Below are 19,518 nucleotides of genomic sequence, written 5' to 3' on the forward strand. Positions count from 1 at the left end.
ATGGGTTTATTTGGCGCGTTAGCAGGAGTTGCATCCAGATTTTTACCCGCAGTGGGAACAATAGCCAGAGGTGTATTTGGAGTTGGAAGGAAGATTTTGAGTACATTAGGTATACTTAAAGAGAAAGCACAACCTATTATACAAACTGTACAGAAAGGTTGGGATGTAGCACGAGATGCAGCAAATCTTATTCCAAATCCTGAAACAAGAGGAAAAGTTCAAGGATGGATGGACAATGTAGGAAGACAAGCAGGAAACTACTATAACAAAGCAAATGACTACTATAACCAAGCAGGACACTATATGGACCAAGGTGAAAGATTCTTTAACAGAGGATATAACCATGCACAACAGTGGGTAAACAATAACCAACCGCAACCACCTCAAACGTGGGGAATGTAAAGTTTTTTACTGAGATGAAATGAACAATACAGCATTGAGACAAATGGGTTCAAGATGGATTTGTCGGCTTCCAGCAGTTACACCACGTGTTTGTCAAGTTCTTCCTATACCTCAGGAAGTTTTAGACCGACTTAAAAAACAACAACAACCAGTTGAAAACAAACCAAACTAAAATTTTTTACTGAGATGAAATGACCGAAGAAGTTGAAACGGTAGATTTGACACCACAAACAAAAAGTTCAGAACCATTGTCAAAACCTGTCAAAGAACTTACAGATGAAGAGAAAAATTCAATAATAGAAAATGCCAGGTCTGGAAATACAAACCCTAACTATAAAGTCACTTTTCATAGAAATGGAACGGCTAGTATCTCAAAAAAGAAACAGACTCTCACAAATAAAATATTGAAGTCTGAAGGAGCTTTCGAGACAACAGATGGAAAAGTTTACTTCACTGACCAACAGTTCATTATAGAACATCTCATTGACTTAGAGTCAAAATATTCTAAACTTTACAACAAACACAAAAAGTTGAAAGGAAAACAAAAACAAATGGCATATGATATTTATGAAGATGTTGACGACACAACTGTTCCTGCAGGTGGGGAAAAGTCAGAGGAACCGAAAAGTGACGAAAAACTGATAGAAGAAGAAAAACCGATAGAAGAAGAAAAACCAAAAACTGAAGATAAACCAAAACCAAAGTTTAGTTTCCAAACTAAACCAAGTCAACCTTCATTGGCTGGTATGGGTTGGCGTCAAAGACTTATGGCAGCAGGCGGTTATGTTAAGTAAAGAAAAAAATATATTTTTTTATTTTTATTTGAAATGTACGCTGAGTTTGTTAGTGAACCTCAAGTTGAAGGAAACTTGTTTGTTAGATGAGAAATATGAAATGGCATACCATTTTAAAACAGTATATTTTTAAAAAAATATTTTTTTATTTTATTTGAAATGTACGCTGAGTTTGTTGGAGAAGACCGTTGGGAAACTTGTTTGTTAGATGAGAAATATGAAATTCACTGTTGTGAGTCATTTGAAATAAGGAAGAAAAAGACAAAAAGAGTTTTAAGCGAATGGGAGGGAAATGACGGATATGCTGATATGAAGATGGGTGGAAAACACTATCTTAAACATGTTGTCATTGCAACTCATTTTATACTGAATCCTAACAATTTACCTTTTGTAGACCATATAAACCATATAAGAAACGACAATAGACTTGAAAACTTACGTTGGGTCACTTATTCTGAAAACAATAAGAACAAAGGCAAATTTGGAGATATTGTATTCGAATTTGTCGACGAACTAGAAGATGAAACAATTGAAATTATAGACTATGGCAAGCATACGTTTGAGTTTTACTACTATAGCGAAGAACAAGACTCTTTCTACTTTTATACCGGCGTAAACTATAGGAAATTACAAGTATATTTTACTAAGGAAGGCTATGCTTATGTAAACACTAGAGATACAGATGGAAAACACGTTCAAATACTTCTTAACAAATTCAAGAAGCTATATGGCATACCATTTTAAAACAATATATTTTTACATATATTAAATGCTTCAGGTTGAAAAACAAAGAACAAAAGTAGCAGATACAAAACCGTTAGACTATATCTTTACAAATGCTGGTAGGACTATTTCAGATGAAGAAATTTCATCCCGAATATACAGGTTTGACTATCCAATTCGTTGGCTTCAAAGTCCTTCAGATGCAAAGGCAATAGGATTTAGAAGAGTTTTGTTTTCAAATAGAACTAACGCATTTATGTTCGCAGTATATTTTCATGGGCAGTATAAAGGTTCTGATGGTCTAATAGACAAATTTGACGAAATGAGAATCTTTACAGTTCGTTCAGACGAAAGTCTTGAGAAAACTCTAAATGACTTTCAAACTCAAATGAACAAATATTATTGGGAATTTCAAGAAAAATACGACTCTTTACTAAATGGAACATACTATCTGAAACTAGAATATGACAAGATGAACTCCACCGTTTCATTTCAAAAGATTGAAATTAACCCTCCAAGAGATACAGAGTTTTTTTTTGGAAAGTAGACAAACGTTCTTGGGCACAATTTCTTCGGTTACTAAACCAGAACGAACCATTACCACCAGATGGTCCATTTCAATTTATACTTCCACCAGCAGATTTGACAGTTTATAGAAACGTGTTTGACCCTCAAAATGTTATGTGTCATGCAAGTTTCAGTTCAAGCAACAATAGTTTTCTATGTATTGGTAAGGACTTTTATGACTTTGCTTCTAAATTCTACGAACCACCTAGTAACAGTTTCTCTGACTTTCAAGTTTGGTTCACAACAAACGGTGTGCAACATATTATTCCATTGTACTATGACTTTTATCTCGAATTGTCTTTCATATATAACTACGGAAAAGTGCTGAAAAAGTATTGAATGTGAAGATATTAGAAAATAACATTTTTTCTAACATCGTAGAAAACTCATGAAAACAATTTATTTTTAAAACAATATATTTTTTTTATTTTATTTGAAATGTACGTTGAGTTTGTTGGAGTAGACCGTTGGGAAACTTGTTTGTTAGATGAGAAATATGAAATTCACTGTTGTGAGTCATTTGAAGTCAGAAACAAAAGACAAAAAGAGTTTTAAGCGAATGGGAGCGAAATGACGGATATGCTGATATGAAGATGGGTGGAAAACACTATCTTAAACATGTTGTCATTGCAACTCATTTTATACTGAATCCTAACAATTTACCTTTTGTAGACCATATAAACCATATAAGAAACGACAATAGACTTGAAAACTTACGTTGGGTCACTTATTCTGAAAACAATAAGAACAAAGGTAAATTAAGAGATATTGTATTCGAATTTGTCGACGAACTAGAAGATGAAACAATTGAAATTACAGACTATGGCAAGCATACGTTGGAGTTTTACTACTATAGCGAAGAACAAGACTCTTTCTACTTTTATACCGGCGTAAACTATAGGAAATTACAAGTATATTTTACTAAGGCGGGCTATGCTTATGTAAACACTAGAGATACAGATGGAAAATACGTTCGAATACTTCTTAACAAATTCAAGAAGCTATATGGCATACCATTTTAAAACAATATATTTTTACATATATTAAATGCTTCAGGTTGAAAGAATACGGTGGAGCCAAAAGTGGCTCGACCTCAAAACAAGCATTTTATGAGCTTACAAAGGGTGTTATGAATGAATTCAGCAACATACATCCTGACCTCGTTCATTTTGTTGCTAAATTCAGTAAAAATAATGTTTAGGTGAAGAGGTGACATCTCACCCGTTTTCTCACCTCTTTTCTCACCTCATGAATTTTCATGAATTTCATCGTAAATGTTTTGTCGAAACTTCTTCATCGTAAATGTTTTGTCAAGACTTCTTCGTAAATGTTTTGTCGAAACTTCTTCGTTTATGTTTTGTCGAAACTTCTTCGTAAATGTTTTGTCGAAACTTCATCGTAATGAGCGTAAATGACCCAAAAATAATGTTTAGGTGAAGAGGTGACATCTCACCCGTTTTCTCACCTCTTTTCTCACCTCATGAATTTTCATGAATTTTCCCGAAATAAAAATAAAGTTAGTTTTATTTTTTTATTTTTTTTTATTTTGTATGTAAGGACAGATATGTCATTCGAAGCAAAAACGTTCACGAACAAATCTAATGGCGAAACATTCACAAAAGGCACTTATAACGGTATTGAAGTCTTACGTAGAGACAAGGATGGTTATATAAATGCAACAAATATGTGTCAGCAGTTTAGGAAAGACTTTAGAAAGTTGTTGGAAAATAAGTCCTGGGAAGAGTATTATAAGGCATTTTGTGAAGAATATAGCAACCGCCAGAATTCTTCCGGTTGCTTTTTATACAAAATTCATGCCGGAATTCCTGATGAAATCAAACAGGTTAGAGGAACGTATGTAGACCAAGACTTATAAACTATATAGCAATGTGGGCTTCTCCAAAATATTGCATAGCAGTTGGAAAAATTATGGACTCCATAGACAAGAAAGTTCATGAGAAGTTAGATGAAGAAGAACTTGAAGATACAGTAGAAAATGCTAAACCTTTGTTCGAACAAGAAGTTAGAAAAATGTGCGGAAAACAATTAGAACATGAACGTGAGATATGTTATGGTTATAGAGACTCTCCATACGAACTAGACCAATGGGAACAAGAAGATTTAAAGAGAGAATTTAGAGAATATGAACTCGCTAAGATAGCATTTGAAGCTGCAGAAAAGAAGTTAAAAGTTTGGGGTCGTTTTGTAAAAAAATATTGTGAGTAAATGAACCATTTATTTTTATTGAATTCAGCAAAAATAATGTTTAGGTGAAGAGGTGAGATGTCACCCGTTTTCTCACCTGTTTTCTACCCTCTTGAATTTTCATGAATTTTCCCGAAATAAAAAATAAAGTTAGTTTTTTTAAAAAAATATTTTTTATTTTTATTGTAAGAACATGTTAGCAACAACAGCACCAAACTCGTTAGTCATGAACCCAACTTCAATGTTAGTAGAGATGAAAAGCTTCATTCCTTCTTCATATACTTTCGAAACAGAAATCCAGAAGATAAAGCAAGAACTTCTCCAAGGAGATTTAGATTGCACTGCAAAAGATGAAACAGATGAAGAATATCTTTATGAAATGCAGGATATTATTGACCATTTACCCAAACTACCTGAAATCCAACAACAAAAGCTTACTATTCCAGAATTCGATGAAATAGAAGTCAAAGCAACTGACTCAGTAGAAATAAAGAAGTTCATACGAAAGGTAAACTATGAGTTTCTAGGATTTCATTGCAACCATAAGGTTATGGACAAAGATTGCGACATGGTATATAAGAACATCTCTGACATATATAAATCTGGGGAGTTTAAGACATACGACAACTTTGTTTCGTTAGTTGCTGAATGTGTATGGCAGATAAGAGATAAAGATAGAAGAGGTAAGGTATGGAATGAACAGATAAAACCCGCAACTTTTGAGTTAAAGAGAGCAATTGACGCCTTAGTTGTTTTAGCAGGTAAGGTTTCAGAATATAACGCAAAAATGAACCCACAATGTTCTAAATGTAAAGCAGCAATGAGGAAATATAACTACTCCGTCAAAGAGATAGAACGTATGCGAAACGACTATGCTGACTTAAAGAAAGAAGCAGAAAAGCCAGCAGAAGATAAAATGGATATGTTGACATTTCTAAACAAAAACTATCCAACAGCTGACGATTTCCTTCTTTCAGATGTCAAGAAGAAATATAAAGAAACCTTCGGTATCGTTAAAACATTCGATATCCTCAGCGAAGAAATAGAAGCTACAAAACTGTTTAGGATTTCAAATATACATCGTACAATTCATGTAAAACGCTTATAAAATAACTAGGGTGAGAAAAGAGGTGAGAAAACGGGTGAGATGTCACCTCTTCACCTAAACATTATTTTTTGCTGAATTCAGCAACAAAATTCTGAGTAAAATAATTTTTAGGGCATGTGTCAAACCGTTGAGTTTTCACAAAATTTAAAAAATAACTTGGGTGAGAAAAGAGGTGAGAAAACGGGTGAGATGTCACCTCTTCACCTAAATTATATTTTTGGGTCATTTACGCTCATTACGATGAAGTTTCGACAAAACATTTACGAAGAAGTCTTGACAAAGCATATACGAAGAAGTCTTGACAAAACATATACGAAGAAATCATGAAAATTCACGAGGTGAGAAAACAGGTGAGAAAACGGGTGAGATGTCACCTTCTACCCTAAAATATATTTTTACTGAATTCAGCAACAAATTTCATGAATTTCCTTAAGACAGAAAAAATAAAGTTAGTTTTTTATAAAATATTTTTTTTATTTTGTATGTAAGAACAGAAATGTTAAACATTGAGTTTGAAACAGTTAAAAAGATAGACAATGACACCAAATTGGTTAGAATAGGTGATTTAAACGTAAGATACTCAAAGAAATACAACAAATATTCTTTGTCAGACATTATATCTCCATTTGAAAAGAAAACATGGCATTGGGTTGGAATTGCTTCAACTCAGAAAATTTTGACAAGAAATCCTGAGCTTATGATATCGGTAAGATTCTGTGGAACTACAGCATATCTCATCGACAAAAGTCTTATACCAATAGTTTTGTTATGGTTAGACCCAGTTGTTGGATATAATTTCATAACATATGGTTCATTCGATACGGAACGTTGCAGTGAAGGCTTACTTTACATCGTTCAGAAACCGAAGGACTTCAATACAAAGAGATATAAGATAGGAAGAACATATAATATAACTCAAAGATATGACAGTATAGTCAATAGAGTTAAGGTTGTGTTTGTGAATGATATGAGAGCTGCTGAAACAGAACTACTTGAAAAGTTTGAGAAAATGTATGGTGCTCCCATAAAAGGTAAAGAAACGTTTGAAGTAGATGAGATAGATAAAGCTATAAAATTATTTGACGAAGTTGCTGAAAAATACATGTAAAGCGTTTATTTTTGGTCTTTTGTGAAAGTCAGATGGCTCAGGTAGCTCTATAAGGTAAATTGTCTTGTCAAATCCTTCTGACATTCCGAGTCCTTCCTTCCAACAGGAAAAGTCCTTCCTTCCAACAGGAAAAGTTTTTCCTTCCAACAGGAAAAAAATTTCCTTCCTACAGGAAAAGTTTTTCCTTCCTACAGGAAAAAATTTTCCTTCCTACAGGAAAAAATTTTCCTTCCAACTGGAAAAATTTTTCCTGTTGTCCGTCCGTAAACCATTCAAATTTTCGAAAATTGAGAACTTTTTGGCCGGCCTTCAGGAAAAATTTTTCTTTCCGACAGGAAAATTTTTCTTTCCGACAGGAAAAGTTTTTCTTTCCGACAGGAAAAGTTTTTCTTTCCGACAGGAAAAGTTTTTCTTTCCGACAGGAAAAGTCCTTCCTTCCGACAGGAAAAGTCCTTCCTTCCGACAGGAAAAGTTCTTCCTTCCGACAGGACACAAACGGATGGCTGACGTACCACCAACCGAGTCCATTCCAAGCCAGAAGAACCGACAGCCCCAGCACACAACAGACTAAGACTCAAACACTTACATTTTTTACGCTTGACTTTTTACAATTTGAACTTTGTTCGCGTAGATATGAATTCTGAAAGAAGTATGAGGGTCTTGTATGACTTTGTACTTCTCCCATAGTTCATGTCTGTCAAACTTACCTGCCATGGACTCTTTCATAAGTTCCATGAAATCGTCTTCGGACAATCCGGGGAAAAGTACAATGTCAGTCAGTATTCTCTTTACATCCTTACTTAAACTCTTTGCTGTCTGTACACAAATGACAACTGAGATGTTAAAGTGTCTGAGCTTCTTAAGAATTCGACACATGTCTTGTTCTCTGTTCTTAACAAAGGATGAGAAGCAAAGTCATCTAAGATAAGAAGACATCTATGAGGGTATGTCTTCCAATCGTAAGATTGCAATTTCTTCGAAATGTATTCTATCTCTTTCTGTTTGTTTCTGAAGTGTTTCTTCTCTAATATTCTCTGCATTTCCTCATTTGGGTCTTTAAACTTAGAATTTATATACTCATTTATAGCATTATACTTCAAAACTCTTCTTTGGTACTTCTTTATCCAATCTAACAACTCAGAGTCTTTTATACATACTAACTTAGACTTCTTTATAATATCTTTGAACGAATTGACGGTTTGGTCAAATTGACCAGAAGTACTACAAATAACAACTAACTCATAGAATGGGTTCTTCTCATCTAGTTCTTGTTGTTGTGCAGCCATTTTAAGATAAGTGAAAGTCTTACCCGACCCAGGTGGTGCGATTAGACCTGTTATACCATTCTGAGCAAATAAGAACTTGTCATGTATGGGTTTTTATCTGAGCATTTTCCAACTTCCTCTTGTTCTTATTTAAAACATTCTCAAATTTTTTGTCAATGTCAGCAAACTTTTTTTCTAACATATTTTTAGAAAAATTAAAATTTTTATCTTTTAGGAAATGTCTAGCGATTTCGCTATCTATATTCGAGACAAGCTTTTCGACAGCAAAACATCTGTCGACCATAAAATCTTACATAGTGTAAACAAGAAAGGGAATTTGTTCTAAAGTTCTGTTTCTGGGAATATGACAAGAACCATAAAACCTTAAGCAGAGAAGTCTTAAAATTTGTCAATGACAGACTTGTTGACAGAGATGACGCCTCTTGGAGAGATGAAGTCCAACAAAACTTCTTAGAATGCAAAGAAGACACATGCGCTGTTCTTGAAGATGAAATAAAAAACAGAATAGATGAGCTATTAAAGGACAAAGAACTTTTACATAAATATGGTTGCGCCAAATTTGACATAACTCCACCAGAAAAGAAGAAGAGAGAAAAGAAAGAAAAGAAAGTAGAAGAAGAGAAGAAAGAACCTGAAACCAGTTCCAGAGAAAAAGAAATTTGACATGTAAAAATAAAATTTTATTTTTAGAACATTTTCTGGGTCAATGTCAATGTTCTCTTCCTCTTTAGGGGCAAACACTGCTTAGACTCTAAAATCTTTTTACCCAATTTACCTTGAACTTCAACTATCTTAGACTCATAATATTCATAGTCGTCTGCTTTCTTTGGTTCATAAGGTATAACAAGTTTGTATGCTTTACCTTCTTCGATTTTGAGAACTTTCTGTCAAAATTTTCTTTGACTGTCAACATACCGTCAATGTATAAGTCTTCAAAAGTTGCACCACTTTTTCTAACAACAGCAAACTTAACTGGTGCAATGTTCCAAATTTTGTCAAATGTAGACTTTTCAAAATTGTAGAAGTAAACATTCAAATATGCGAATGGAGCTAACTTATCTTTGACTTCTGTCATGTACTTATTTACTGAGATGAATTTTGCCATCTTTTCTATCGGATAAAAAAAGATTTTTTTTTAAAAAAACGTTTTAAAATGGTATGCCATATAGCTTCTTGAATTTGTTAAGAAGTATTCGAACGTGTTTTCCATCTGTATCTCTAGTGTTTACATAAGCATAGCCCGCCTTAGTAAAATATACTTGTAATTTTCTATAGTTTACGCCGGTATAAAAGTAGAAAGAGTCTTGTTCTTCGCTATAGTAGTAAAACTCAAACGTATGCTTACCATAGTCTGTAATTTCAATTGTTTCATCTTCTAGTTCATCGACAAATTCGAATACTATATCTCCAAATTTGCCTTTGTTCTTATTGTTTTCAGAACGAGTAACCCAACGTAAATTTTCAAGTCTATTGTCATTTCTTATATGGTTTATATGGTCTACAAAAGGTAGATTGTTAGGGTTCGGTATAAAATGAGTTGCAATGACAATATGTTTAAAATAGTGTTTTCCACTCATCTTCATAATAGCATATCCGTCATTTCCCTCCCATCCGCTTAAAACTCTTTTTGTCTTTTTGTTTCTGACTTCAAATGACTCACAACAGTGAATTTCATATTTCTCATCTAACAAACAAGTTTCCCAACGGTCTTTTCCAACAAACTCAGCGTACATTTCAAATAAAATAAAAAAATATTTTTTTTTAAATTTACTCAGAAAAATTTTTCTTTGTATATACGCCATTCTGAACATCTAAAAGATTTTTGACATTTGCCAAGAATGTTCGTTTAGACGCTGTCATATAACCATATTCTTGACAATATTGTTTATACGAATCGTACAATGACCTTTCATCTAAACACTCAAAGTTAGTCTCATCTATAAAACAGTTCATATACACTCTTGTTTGCTTCTAACAATGTTTGTCTCTCTTCGGTATATGGAATTTGTCTTGGATTGAACTTAGAAATATCTAATGTCATAAAATATGAGAACAAGTGGTTGTAAAAGTCAGATGTCAAAGTTTCTGCTAAGTCGTCAAAATATTCTGTATCTTGCATATGAGAATCTGACGTTCTGACAACTACATATCTTCTGTCAGAACTTTCTAACTTCATCGGAACAGCATTGTTTGAAACCATAATGAAGTTTGCAACATTTTCACAAACTCTTTGGTCTTTATACTTTCTTTCAACAACTCCAACTTTGTCTGTTATAAGACTCTTCAAAGCATCTGAGTTTAAAACTTTTGTTGTATCTATACTTTGAAGTTCATTGCAAACTATAAGTTTCATTATCTCTATTGAGGAGTTAAATTTACCGCAGATGTTTTCTATGTTTGTCATATTCGGGTTCGAATAGCCCTCTAACAGTTTGCACAAAATATCTGTAAAGAATGTGTTCTTACCTGTTCCTTGTTTTCCAATTATAATGAGAGCAGTTTCATTCTTAGCACTTGGATGTTGTAAGATGTTTGCAAACCAACATAAGATATACTCATAAACCTTTTCGCTTCCATTGCATATAATTTCTTTGACATGGTCTAACCAAGCTTCTATAATATTTTCTTTCCATTCTACTTGTTCGTATTTATATCCAGTGAAGATAGAATAGAAGTTTGGAGAAGGTGTATAAAACTTTATACCTCGAACTGAAAAATCTTCAAGTTTTGACAATAAGATATCCCAAGCATCTAACATCTTCATGCCAACTTGTACAACTTTTATTTTCTTAAGTTTCTGTCTACATTCTTGTTCAGACACTATTGTTGCTCTTGGTTTGTTAAAGACAACATCCCATTCTTTCATGACATAACATTCTGGGGCAGAGTCAAACATAAATGACTAAACGTTTCAAATTCTCGACTGCTTGTTATAGTCTCGAAATGGACACATATTTCTGAATGCTTGGAAGTCATAAAAATCTGAAACATCTATTCTGTACATTTTTATAAAATAAAAAAAAAATATTTTTTTTATTCTTGACTTTGTTGTTGCATTTGTTCCATTGTTGCATTTGTTGTTCTTGAGCTATTGTTGTTGAAGTTGTTCTTGTAATACAATACTTTCACCAGTTGCATCTTCCAATTCGAAACTTTCTGCCGTCATTGACAAATACATAGGACATAAAAGTTTTACAGGAACAAAGTTTGCGTCAACTAATGTCAACGTTATACTTGCCAAAGTGTTTGAGTTCACTAAGGTTGAAAATTCTGCATTCGAATGAACAATAGGCAAACCAGCAGAGAAAGTATTGTTTATACGCATAAGTATTTTTGGTCATAATAGTTTCTGTCGACATTCGAATAACACTTTGAACCTAAGTTTGAAACAATATATAAGATTGGTGTGCTTAATGTCCAATGGAATAGACATTCCTTGTATGACACCTTTTCCTGTTATAGGAAACTGTTGGTAGTAAAAACCAGAAATAAGTTTTGTATTATAGCTCATATCGTTATAGTAAACTCAGTCGGACATCCAAACATAATGAAACCTGCTCTAGTTGCAGCACATGTTACACTCGTACTTAAAGTATTAAATAAGTCAACAAAACTGTTGGTGGTATATCTGATAAGTATCTTCAAAGGAGTATTTTTTTACCATTCACAACAATAAAGTCTTCTGGTGTCAAAAGAGCAAAAAACAGGCTTTTAGTCGTCATTGTGTTTAAGGTTGAGTTTACAATATCGTCCTTTGAGGACTTTGTAAGTTTGTTGTTATAGAATTATATGACTCAGGGTTTTTAGTCGTAATAGTATAAACCATTATGTCTTCTGCCATTTATATATATTTAAAGTTTTCTGAAAGTGGAAAGAACTTCATCTAAACTTTCACATGGCGTTTCTTGAAGTTCTCTGTCTAAGAAGTTCATATAATTTTGTAAAGACATAGAACTTTCCTTTGTCTACACGAACAAACAAAACAGGGTCTTCATATCGTTCAAAGTGTGTAAAGTCCTTTACATGAAATAAATCTTATATTATTTTTCTTCAAACATCTTTCAAGAAGTTTTGACATTTTTACTTAGCAAATAAATTTTAATGAAATGTGTGGTCGTCAAATATTTTTATGACGTCTGGGAAACTATACTTTAAGTTCAACGTTTCACCTCCTTTCATAACGTATATCTTGTCAATGACATTATATGAAACACCACAGCAACTAATGTCGGGTTCTATTTCTTTGATGTTTATATCGTCTGCCTCTGTCAAAAGTTTCAATAGTTCTTTCAAGACTTCATGAGGTGCAATGACATATGAGTTCACTTTTACAGGTTGTGTTCGACCAAGTTTAACATTATACCTAAAGCTTGACAAATCTTCTCCTGAGTTTGAATTTGTTCTTTCAGTTGTTGGTAGTCGTTTCGAATATCTGCAACAGAACTTAAGTCTCTGCTAACTTCAGGATATGTTGGTTGTTCTTTTACAGGAACAATTGTTATACCATTTCGTCTTCGTATGGTTTCCCCACTTCAACATCTCTGTCTTTGACATTGACAACAACACTTTGACTGTTTGTTTGAGTTGGTGAATTTAACTTCACATCTGCCACCGCCATTAAACCTTTTGAAACACTTATGCTTCTATTTTTCGGAAATGACATTTTACTTAGAATAAAAAGATGGACGTATTTGAGTATCTCTTCGAATTGAAGCAGAACAAAGTTTACACACACAAACAATACAAATACATTGACAGAATAGTTCTTTATACAAACAATGGAAAATGTATTAGAATAGCAGTCTTTGCTGAACCAAAATATTTTCATAAAGCAAAGAAAGTTGGTATAACTGAAATGGTGAAAGTTTCTTGAAGCAGACAAAAATATAACAACAAAACTTACAGATATTTCTAAAGGTAAGTTTTATAATACAATATTATGTCAAAACTGGCGTACTGTCAATATTTGACGGAGAGAAGTCAGTTCAAGAAACAAACTTACTGACCTGCTGCCAAAATCTGCTCGATGGAAGCTGTCGTTATGCCAATCTGAGGAGCCCCAGCAGGTTTCATCGAACGAATCTTCAAAAGAGCATCTTCCGTGAAAAGTGCTATTGGTTTTGTAAACTTCTTTGCTTTCAATTCATCTGGACCGTCTCTGTCACCAGTATATTGTATTTGTACAGTACCAACAGTTGAAATACCACCCATAAAGTCTTCTGAGTCAGCAAATGGAATGCCAAGCCAAAAGTTTGAACGGTCTCTATTTGTATATTGAGTTTTTTGACCTCCTGCATGGGTCCATACTTTCACATATGGCATAATAGAACTTTGCATTTCAGGGTTAATGGTTTTGTGTGAAGTTGTTGTTAAAGTTCATAGCATCTAATGTCAAGTTGTTATGGACCTCATATCCTCAACTGTAGAATATTCTTCTCTTGGATAATATTTGCCATCTATGTTTATATGATATTTAATACCAGGGTTGTAGAAACAAGAATAGTCATTTATAGTTCGTCTGAACAGTACAAACATAGTATCTGCATGTTTCATTGCAGTTGTTAAAGCAATATCTGTTCTTGCACCTGGGTCAGCACTTTGGTTTCCAACTTCACCTGCAAAGTCTTTGACAGATATTTTGGTGTATAGGGAACATAAGTGGAACTGCAATATATTTGGCAGCTAAAGCATTTGAAATATCTGGGTCCAACATATAGACTGCAAGTCTGCTTTCTATTCTCTTGCATTCAAATTTTTCGCATGTGAACTTAACTGGGTCCCAAGCATCTCCAGCAGCATTGAAATAATAGTTTACTTCAGTGGTTGAGGTTTGAGAAACCAAAGTCTAAGTCAACTTTGTCTTTGCAAAAGTCGGCGAATGACGTTTTATTGTTCCACTACTTCTGTAAGAGTGAATGGGTCTTGTGTTGGTGCAATGACTAAGTTATTTTTGCTTGGAGTAAGTTCGATAGAAATTTTTCCTGCCCAGTTTGGCAAGTATTCTTAAAAACCTGAAATGAGGAAAGATGACAAAGGGACTCTAAGTTTCAGTTTTACTTTGGTTACTGCTGCTGCAGTTTGTCCAGAAAGGTTAACATAAACTCCTGGAACGTTAGGGTCAAGTCTTCTTATTTTCTCAATAGTTGCATACTGGTCTGTTTGTTCTCTAGCTTGTGGTTGTACTGAGTTTCTTCAAAGCGAACCATTCATAGTTTGCCCATGTTACTGTTTTGAACTAAGTCAGAGTTAGAATATATCTTATATCCCATGAAAACTTCTGGAGCATATTTGGTATCCGACATAGAAAATTCCATGTGCAACCTTTCTTGTCAGACAACTTGGCAGAAGGTTTTATTTCAATGTCTTGTTCCACGTATAAGAAAAGAGTTGTCAATAGAAATTATATGAAACCTGTCGCAAGCAATATCTACTGTTGTTGAAGAACCTTCTCCAAACTCACCTACGTTTCCATAAGAAACAGCAGTTGTATATTCGTAAGTTCCAGGAACTATTTCTGACCTTCTAATGGCATTGTCGCATTCGTTATACCATTCGGAAACATTTCCATTCATGGCATCCAAAACTGTTGGCGTTATATTCTGAGCGGCGACATTTCATATGAGTAAAAATATAGAATAGTTGGATTTATATGTCATAATAGAACCCACTCCGACCAAGCTTTACTTTCTTCCTGACTGAGTTTTTAACTTTCTTTTTCCTTCATTGCCCTCTGCTTGAAGTTGTTGCATCTTTGCATTATGTTCATCTAGTATGTTGCAAATTTCCCATGTCCTTTTTGCCTTTTGGCTCTGGTCGCCCATCTCAGGTAACCTATATCCTAGAAAGAGTTTGTCATAGTCTGTATTTGAGTCTTCGCGTATTGTTTGCATGACTTTCCTGAGTTTCCGGTTCAAGCTCTTCAAACAGTGCCTGTCCATATGGAATATTGCTCGTTTCCAAATATATGTTTGTAGCCATTCTGGTTTTCTTTCCATGTTACCAACTATATCTTTTGTGAATGGGAAAGCTTTTACCCAATCTTTCAGTCTTGCGTCGTTTATTTCTGTAGTTGGTTTTATTTTGTCAAGAACATGTTTTTCAATACTAACATTTCATTTTGGTACTGTCCATTTGAGTTTTCTTAAATATTCATCCCTTCTCAGTTCATTGTCTGCAAAGTAAGTTTTTATGACATTTTGCAAACTTTCGTTTGCAAGGTCATGTACAATAGGTTCTCTTCCTTCTCTCTCCCTAACTTTCTTTCTAAACTCTTCACCAAATATACCATCTCTATGGTTCTGTGTAGTTCTTTGAGATAAATGTTCTAGAACGTCAGGTGTTATATTTCCATCAGCCATGTTCATTTCATACTGGTCCAAAATATCTGCATCTTTCATATCTTTCAATGGCATTAAAGCCGCGCTGAAAATACCAGCTACATCTGGTTCACCATTCACTTCCATTGCGTCTACAACTTCTTGGAATTGTGGTTGTAAGTTTATGAACCACCTATCCGGATTAGCTTTATGACCCCATCTCATTGTAGTTCCATCGTCTGCAGAAACAAAAGTAGGTTTGTTTCCATATTGGTTAGGTTCTGAATGAACTTTAAACAATGTTTCATTTCTATATGTTTTCTTGAAATTTAACCTTTTATTTTCACCGAGTTCATCCGAAGATTGAACGTTAAATGCTCGTAAGTAAAAAGGGTTGTTGTATTTGTGTACATTTTTTTTCAGTTCTTCCATTCTATGCTGAATATTTTCATCTGGTGCTGGAGTCTTTTGTATGTCGGCAAACATTTTTCGATATTCTTCTACTATGTCAGCCGAATTTTTTTTAGACTCTTGGAAATATTCCATATTCTCCGCATACTCTTGTTGAGGGTCAAGATTTTTCGGCTGTTCCAAATCTTCATCTAGTTCTGTGAAGTTAGTTTCCAAAGGAAGGACTTGTTCGTTTCCTTCAGGCTCTTCTAGCTGTTGTTGCTGAACTATTTCTTCCATGTCTGGTTGTATCTGAACTAGTTCTTCCTGTTGAGTTTCTTGTACCTCATCTGCTGGCATTTCATATATTCCGAGACCGTTTTCAACAATTTCCCTATCTACGTCATCCGCATTCATAAGCTTTTGTTCTTTCGTTCCGTCTCTATTTTTTACGCGTTTCATGACGAAAGTTGAATTGTCATTTAGCTCTGACATCAAATATCTCGGAGTAAATTCATCCATGTCATTTGGATGATATGCTATTAAATCATATCCCTTAGCGAGCTTGTATTTTCCAGGTTTGAGATTATATCCGTTTTGGTGCTGAGCCATAAAGCTAAATAGGTTCGGGTCAGTATTTCCATCCTTGAACTTTCCAATAGCTTCTTTATATCTGTCACTAAAGTCAAGAGTATCTGGGTAACCATAACCTTCCTTAAGCATTTTTAAGAATTCTTGGTTTCCTTGTTCGCTACTTCTTTTATGTCCTTGCTCTGTTTGTGCTGGTTGTTGTGCTGGTTGTGGAGGTGGTTGTTGTGCTGGTTGTGGAGGTGGTTGTTGTGGTTGTTGTGCTGGTTTTGGTTGTGGTGCAGGTGCAGGGTTTTGAACTGTTGGTTGTTGTGTTGGTTGTGCAGGGTTTTGAACTGTTGGTTTTGGTTGTTGTTGTTGTGCATGCCTGTGTCTGTGTCCATGTGACGATGTAAATGTTTTAGGTAGTCCTGGTGCAGGTGCTTCTCTTGGAGGGTTTGGTGGTATATAAGTTCCACCAGCTGGCACATATGTTCCATCTGCAGCGTAATGTCCTACCTGACTTTTCGTTCTTAAGAAAGCATTTACTAGGTCTGTTTTGGTCTGTTGTAACTCTTTTTCTTGACTTTTCACAACAGTTGCTCTAACGGCGTCATAGGCACTTTGAACTGCCTGTCTCGTTGCTGCATCTGTTATTTTCGTCATATTTTGTGCTACTTCTCTTAACTCGTTGTCGAAACCTTCAGACTTCAGTTTCTTTCCAGATGAGAAGTCGTTCACTTGTTTCACCTTACTATGAAGAGCTTCGAAGGCGTTCTTAAAGTCAGCATTTGTTAAAGTTTCATTTGAACTATCTTCATCCGCTTGTATTTTTGTCCTTATTGACCCTATGAGTTGGGCTGCTTTAGCGTTGGCTTGGGCATCTAACCAGTCATTATTAGCTTTTATATATTCTGCGCTTTTCATTGCCTTTTGCATGGCTGCGTCGTTATTTTTACTTTCTTGTGCTAAGTTTTCATACTGTACGGTTTGGTTTTGCAACTGTAAAAGTTTTTCTGCCTTTACATTTGCTTCAACTTCTTTTTTATACTCATCGCTATCCATATATGTCTTCAGGGCTTTTTGTTTTATCTCTTCATCTTTCAGTATTTTATATTGAGTAGTATGGTTTTTCAAATTTATGACATCTTGTTCCATTTTTGCTACTTCTGTTGCTTTTTCTGACACTTTTTTCGCATATTCCTCTGTACTTAGTTCTTTCAGTTGTTCTTCTTTCTTCTTTTTCTCTACGTTTAACTCATTGAGTTTCTTTGTGTGTCTGTCATATTCTAGTTTCTTTTCATTTTCACTTATTTGCTTCTGTATGTCTATGTTTGACTTTTTGACATCTGTTATTTGATTTTTGAGTGAACTCAAATTCATTTGACTTTGAGGGTTATATGCTGTTCCGTCTGCAGCTCCACCATAGCCTGCCATTTTCGCTAAAAGTGCCGCTCTTAAACCTCCACTCTGTGCACCAAAAACTCGGTTTAAAAGCATAGGATTGCTTGACATTTGTTGCAACATAGTGGGGTCATTCAGCATTTGTTGTTGCAACTGTTGTTGTGGTGTCAGTTTTACTATTGGATGTTTCAATGCTCTCTTCCTCTTACGTATATTCTTACGTAGCTTACGTGGCATTTTAAGTGAAGTTAAAAACATTTACGATGAAGAAGTTTCGACAAAGCATTTACGAAGAAATCATGAAAATTCAAGAGGTGAGAAAACAGGTGAGAAAACGGGTGACATCTCACCTCTTCACCTAAATTATATTTTTGGGTCATTTACGCTCATTACGATGAAATCATGACAAAACATTTACGAAGAAGTCTTGACAAAACATTTACGATGAAGTCTTGACAAAACATTTACGAAGAAGTCTTGACAAAACATTTACGAAGAAGTCTTGACAAAACATTTACGAAGAAGTCTTGACAAAACATTTACGAAGAAGTCTTGACAAAACATTTACGAAGAAGTCTTGACAAAACATGAAAACATATATAATTTGTGAAAAGCTCCTGGAAGACCTCCGAATAAAAACTTCATTTATGTGGGCTAGAAGGCACGAAGTGCCTGGAAGGACACCCCAAGAAAAAAAAACTTCATTATACCAATCATCCTCAGGGCTAGAAGGCACGAAGTGCCTGGAAGCCCCACTACCTTTTTTTTTTTTTTTTTTTTTTTTTAATAATACATATTATTATATAATTAACATATTCATAATGTTTCACCCTTTCAAAAATATAATCCTCCTCCTCGCAAATAAACGTACATACGGGTGGCCTCTTTTTTCAAAAAATTAAAATTTGAAATTTTGGGCTCAAATATTAGAGATTTTTTCAACCTTCAACGATATATGTTGTCTATATCAGACCTCCTTTCTTTTGATACTTAACATTGTTCCTAAATCTTAGTCGTTAAGGCTGTTCTGAAAATATTTTTTTTTCGAAAAAATTCGAAAAAAATTCTTAAAATTCAAAAATCCCTTAATTCCTGAGGATTTTGGAAAAAAGTTTTTACATGAACATGTGTATATTATATGAAGTATATTGATAAGGTAAAAATCAAATTTTATTGCATATTCATCGAGAAAATAAACTAACGAATCCCTCAAAATTGAGAGGGTAATCCTCCTCCTCTCAAATAAACGTACATATGGGTGCACCCTTAAGAAGCTAAATTCTGAAGTTTACATGATCCTCTCGTGTGCACCCTTAAGGGTGCCCTATAGACGATAGACCACCCTCAGAAAAGCACTTTTAAGGCTATTATATTGAGAACTAGAATCTGGATAATCCATTCATTCGAGTTCTAATAAGGTTAATTTTGTGATGTTTACATTATCGTTATAGGGCACCCTTAAAAAATGCAAAAAAATTGAATACTTTACTGGCTGGGCAAATTTGTCGCCGCCCCATTTTATTTATCATGTATATATCTAATGAAGATTATATATGTAGAAGATAAGTAGGTCAGGTAAGTGGGGCTTCCAGGCGCGTTGCGCCCTCTAGCCCCGAAGATGTTTAGTATAAATGAAGTTTTTATTCGG

General features: G+C 34.4%; 4 protein-coding genes and 7 pseudogenes across 11 annotated transcripts, besides 7 other annotated features; 7 read left to right on the forward strand and 4 right to left on the reverse strand.

Moving 5' to 3' along the window:
- Positions 1-402, forward strand: TVAGG3_0031920 (uncharacterized protein; the record flags this gene model as incomplete). The annotated part of the gene is made up of 1 exon (XM_051220461.1): positions 1-402. One exon carries the CDS (start codon positions 1-3, stop codon positions 400-402), a length of 402 nt encoding a protein of 133 aa, XP_051105447.1.
- Positions 1-18,652: part of a mobile genetic element that runs on past the window's edge.
- Positions 422-574, forward strand: TVAGG3_0031930 (uncharacterized protein; the record flags this gene model as incomplete). Its single annotated transcript, XM_051220462.1, has 1 exon — positions 422-574. One exon carries the CDS (start codon positions 422-424, stop codon positions 572-574), a length of 153 nt encoding a protein of 50 aa, XP_051105448.1.
- Positions 594-1,196, forward strand: TVAGG3_0031940 (phage tail repeat-like family; the record flags this gene model as incomplete). Its single annotated transcript, XM_051220463.1, has 1 exon — positions 594-1,196. The coding sequence occupies one exon, from the start codon at positions 594-596 to the stop codon at positions 1,194-1,196; it is 603 nt and encodes a 200-aa protein (XP_051105449.1).
- Positions 2,176-2,825, forward strand: TVAGG3_0031950 (annotated as a pseudogene). Its single transcript has one exon. A coding segment is annotated over exon 1 (650 nt).
- On the forward strand, positions 4,416-4,712 carry TVAGG3_0031960 (uncharacterized protein; the record flags this gene model as incomplete). Its single annotated transcript, XM_051220464.1, has 1 exon — positions 4,416-4,712. One exon carries the CDS (start codon positions 4,416-4,418, stop codon positions 4,710-4,712), a length of 297 nt encoding a protein of 98 aa, XP_051105450.1.
- TVAGG3_0031970 lies at positions 4,933-5,548 on the forward strand (annotated as a pseudogene). The gene has a single exon. A coding segment is annotated over exon 1 (616 nt).
- TVAGG3_0031980 lies at positions 7,499-8,193 on the reverse strand (annotated as a pseudogene). Its single transcript has one exon. A coding segment is annotated over exon 1 (695 nt).
- Positions 8,593-8,863, forward strand: TVAGG3_0031990 (annotated as a pseudogene). The gene has a single exon. A coding segment is annotated over exon 1 (271 nt).
- On the reverse strand, positions 8,887-9,298 carry TVAGG3_0032000 (annotated as a pseudogene). Its single transcript has one exon. A coding segment is annotated over exon 1 (412 nt).
- TVAGG3_0032010 lies at positions 10,448-11,059 on the reverse strand (annotated as a pseudogene). Its single transcript has one exon. A coding segment is annotated over exon 1 (612 nt).
- On the reverse strand, positions 15,479-16,511 carry TVAGG3_0032020 (annotated as a pseudogene). The gene has a single exon. A coding segment is annotated over exon 1 (1,033 nt).
- Positions 18,564-18,652: a terminal%2Cinverted (terminal inverted repeat of Maverick-3 transposon ID:TVAGG3_0031890).
- Positions 18,653-19,136: 484 nt separating this feature from the next.
- Positions 19,137-19,187: a mobile genetic element.
- Positions 19,188-19,327: a mobile genetic element.
- A 35-nt stretch (positions 19,328-19,362) lies between these two features.
- Positions 19,363-19,385: a mobile genetic element.
- Positions 19,363-19,385: a terminal%2Cinverted (terminal inverted repeat of MuDR-6/TvMULE4 transposon ID:TVAGG3_0032050).
- Positions 19,386-19,439: a mobile genetic element.
- Positions 19,440-19,518: the final 79 nt, after the last annotated feature.

The sequence above is a fragment of the Trichomonas vaginalis genome, chromosome IV (genome assembly GCF_026262505.1).
Source record: "Trichomonas vaginalis G3 chromosome IV, whole genome shotgun sequence".
Taxonomy (NCBI): Eukaryota; Parabasalia; order Trichomonadida; family Trichomonadidae; genus Trichomonas; species Trichomonas vaginalis.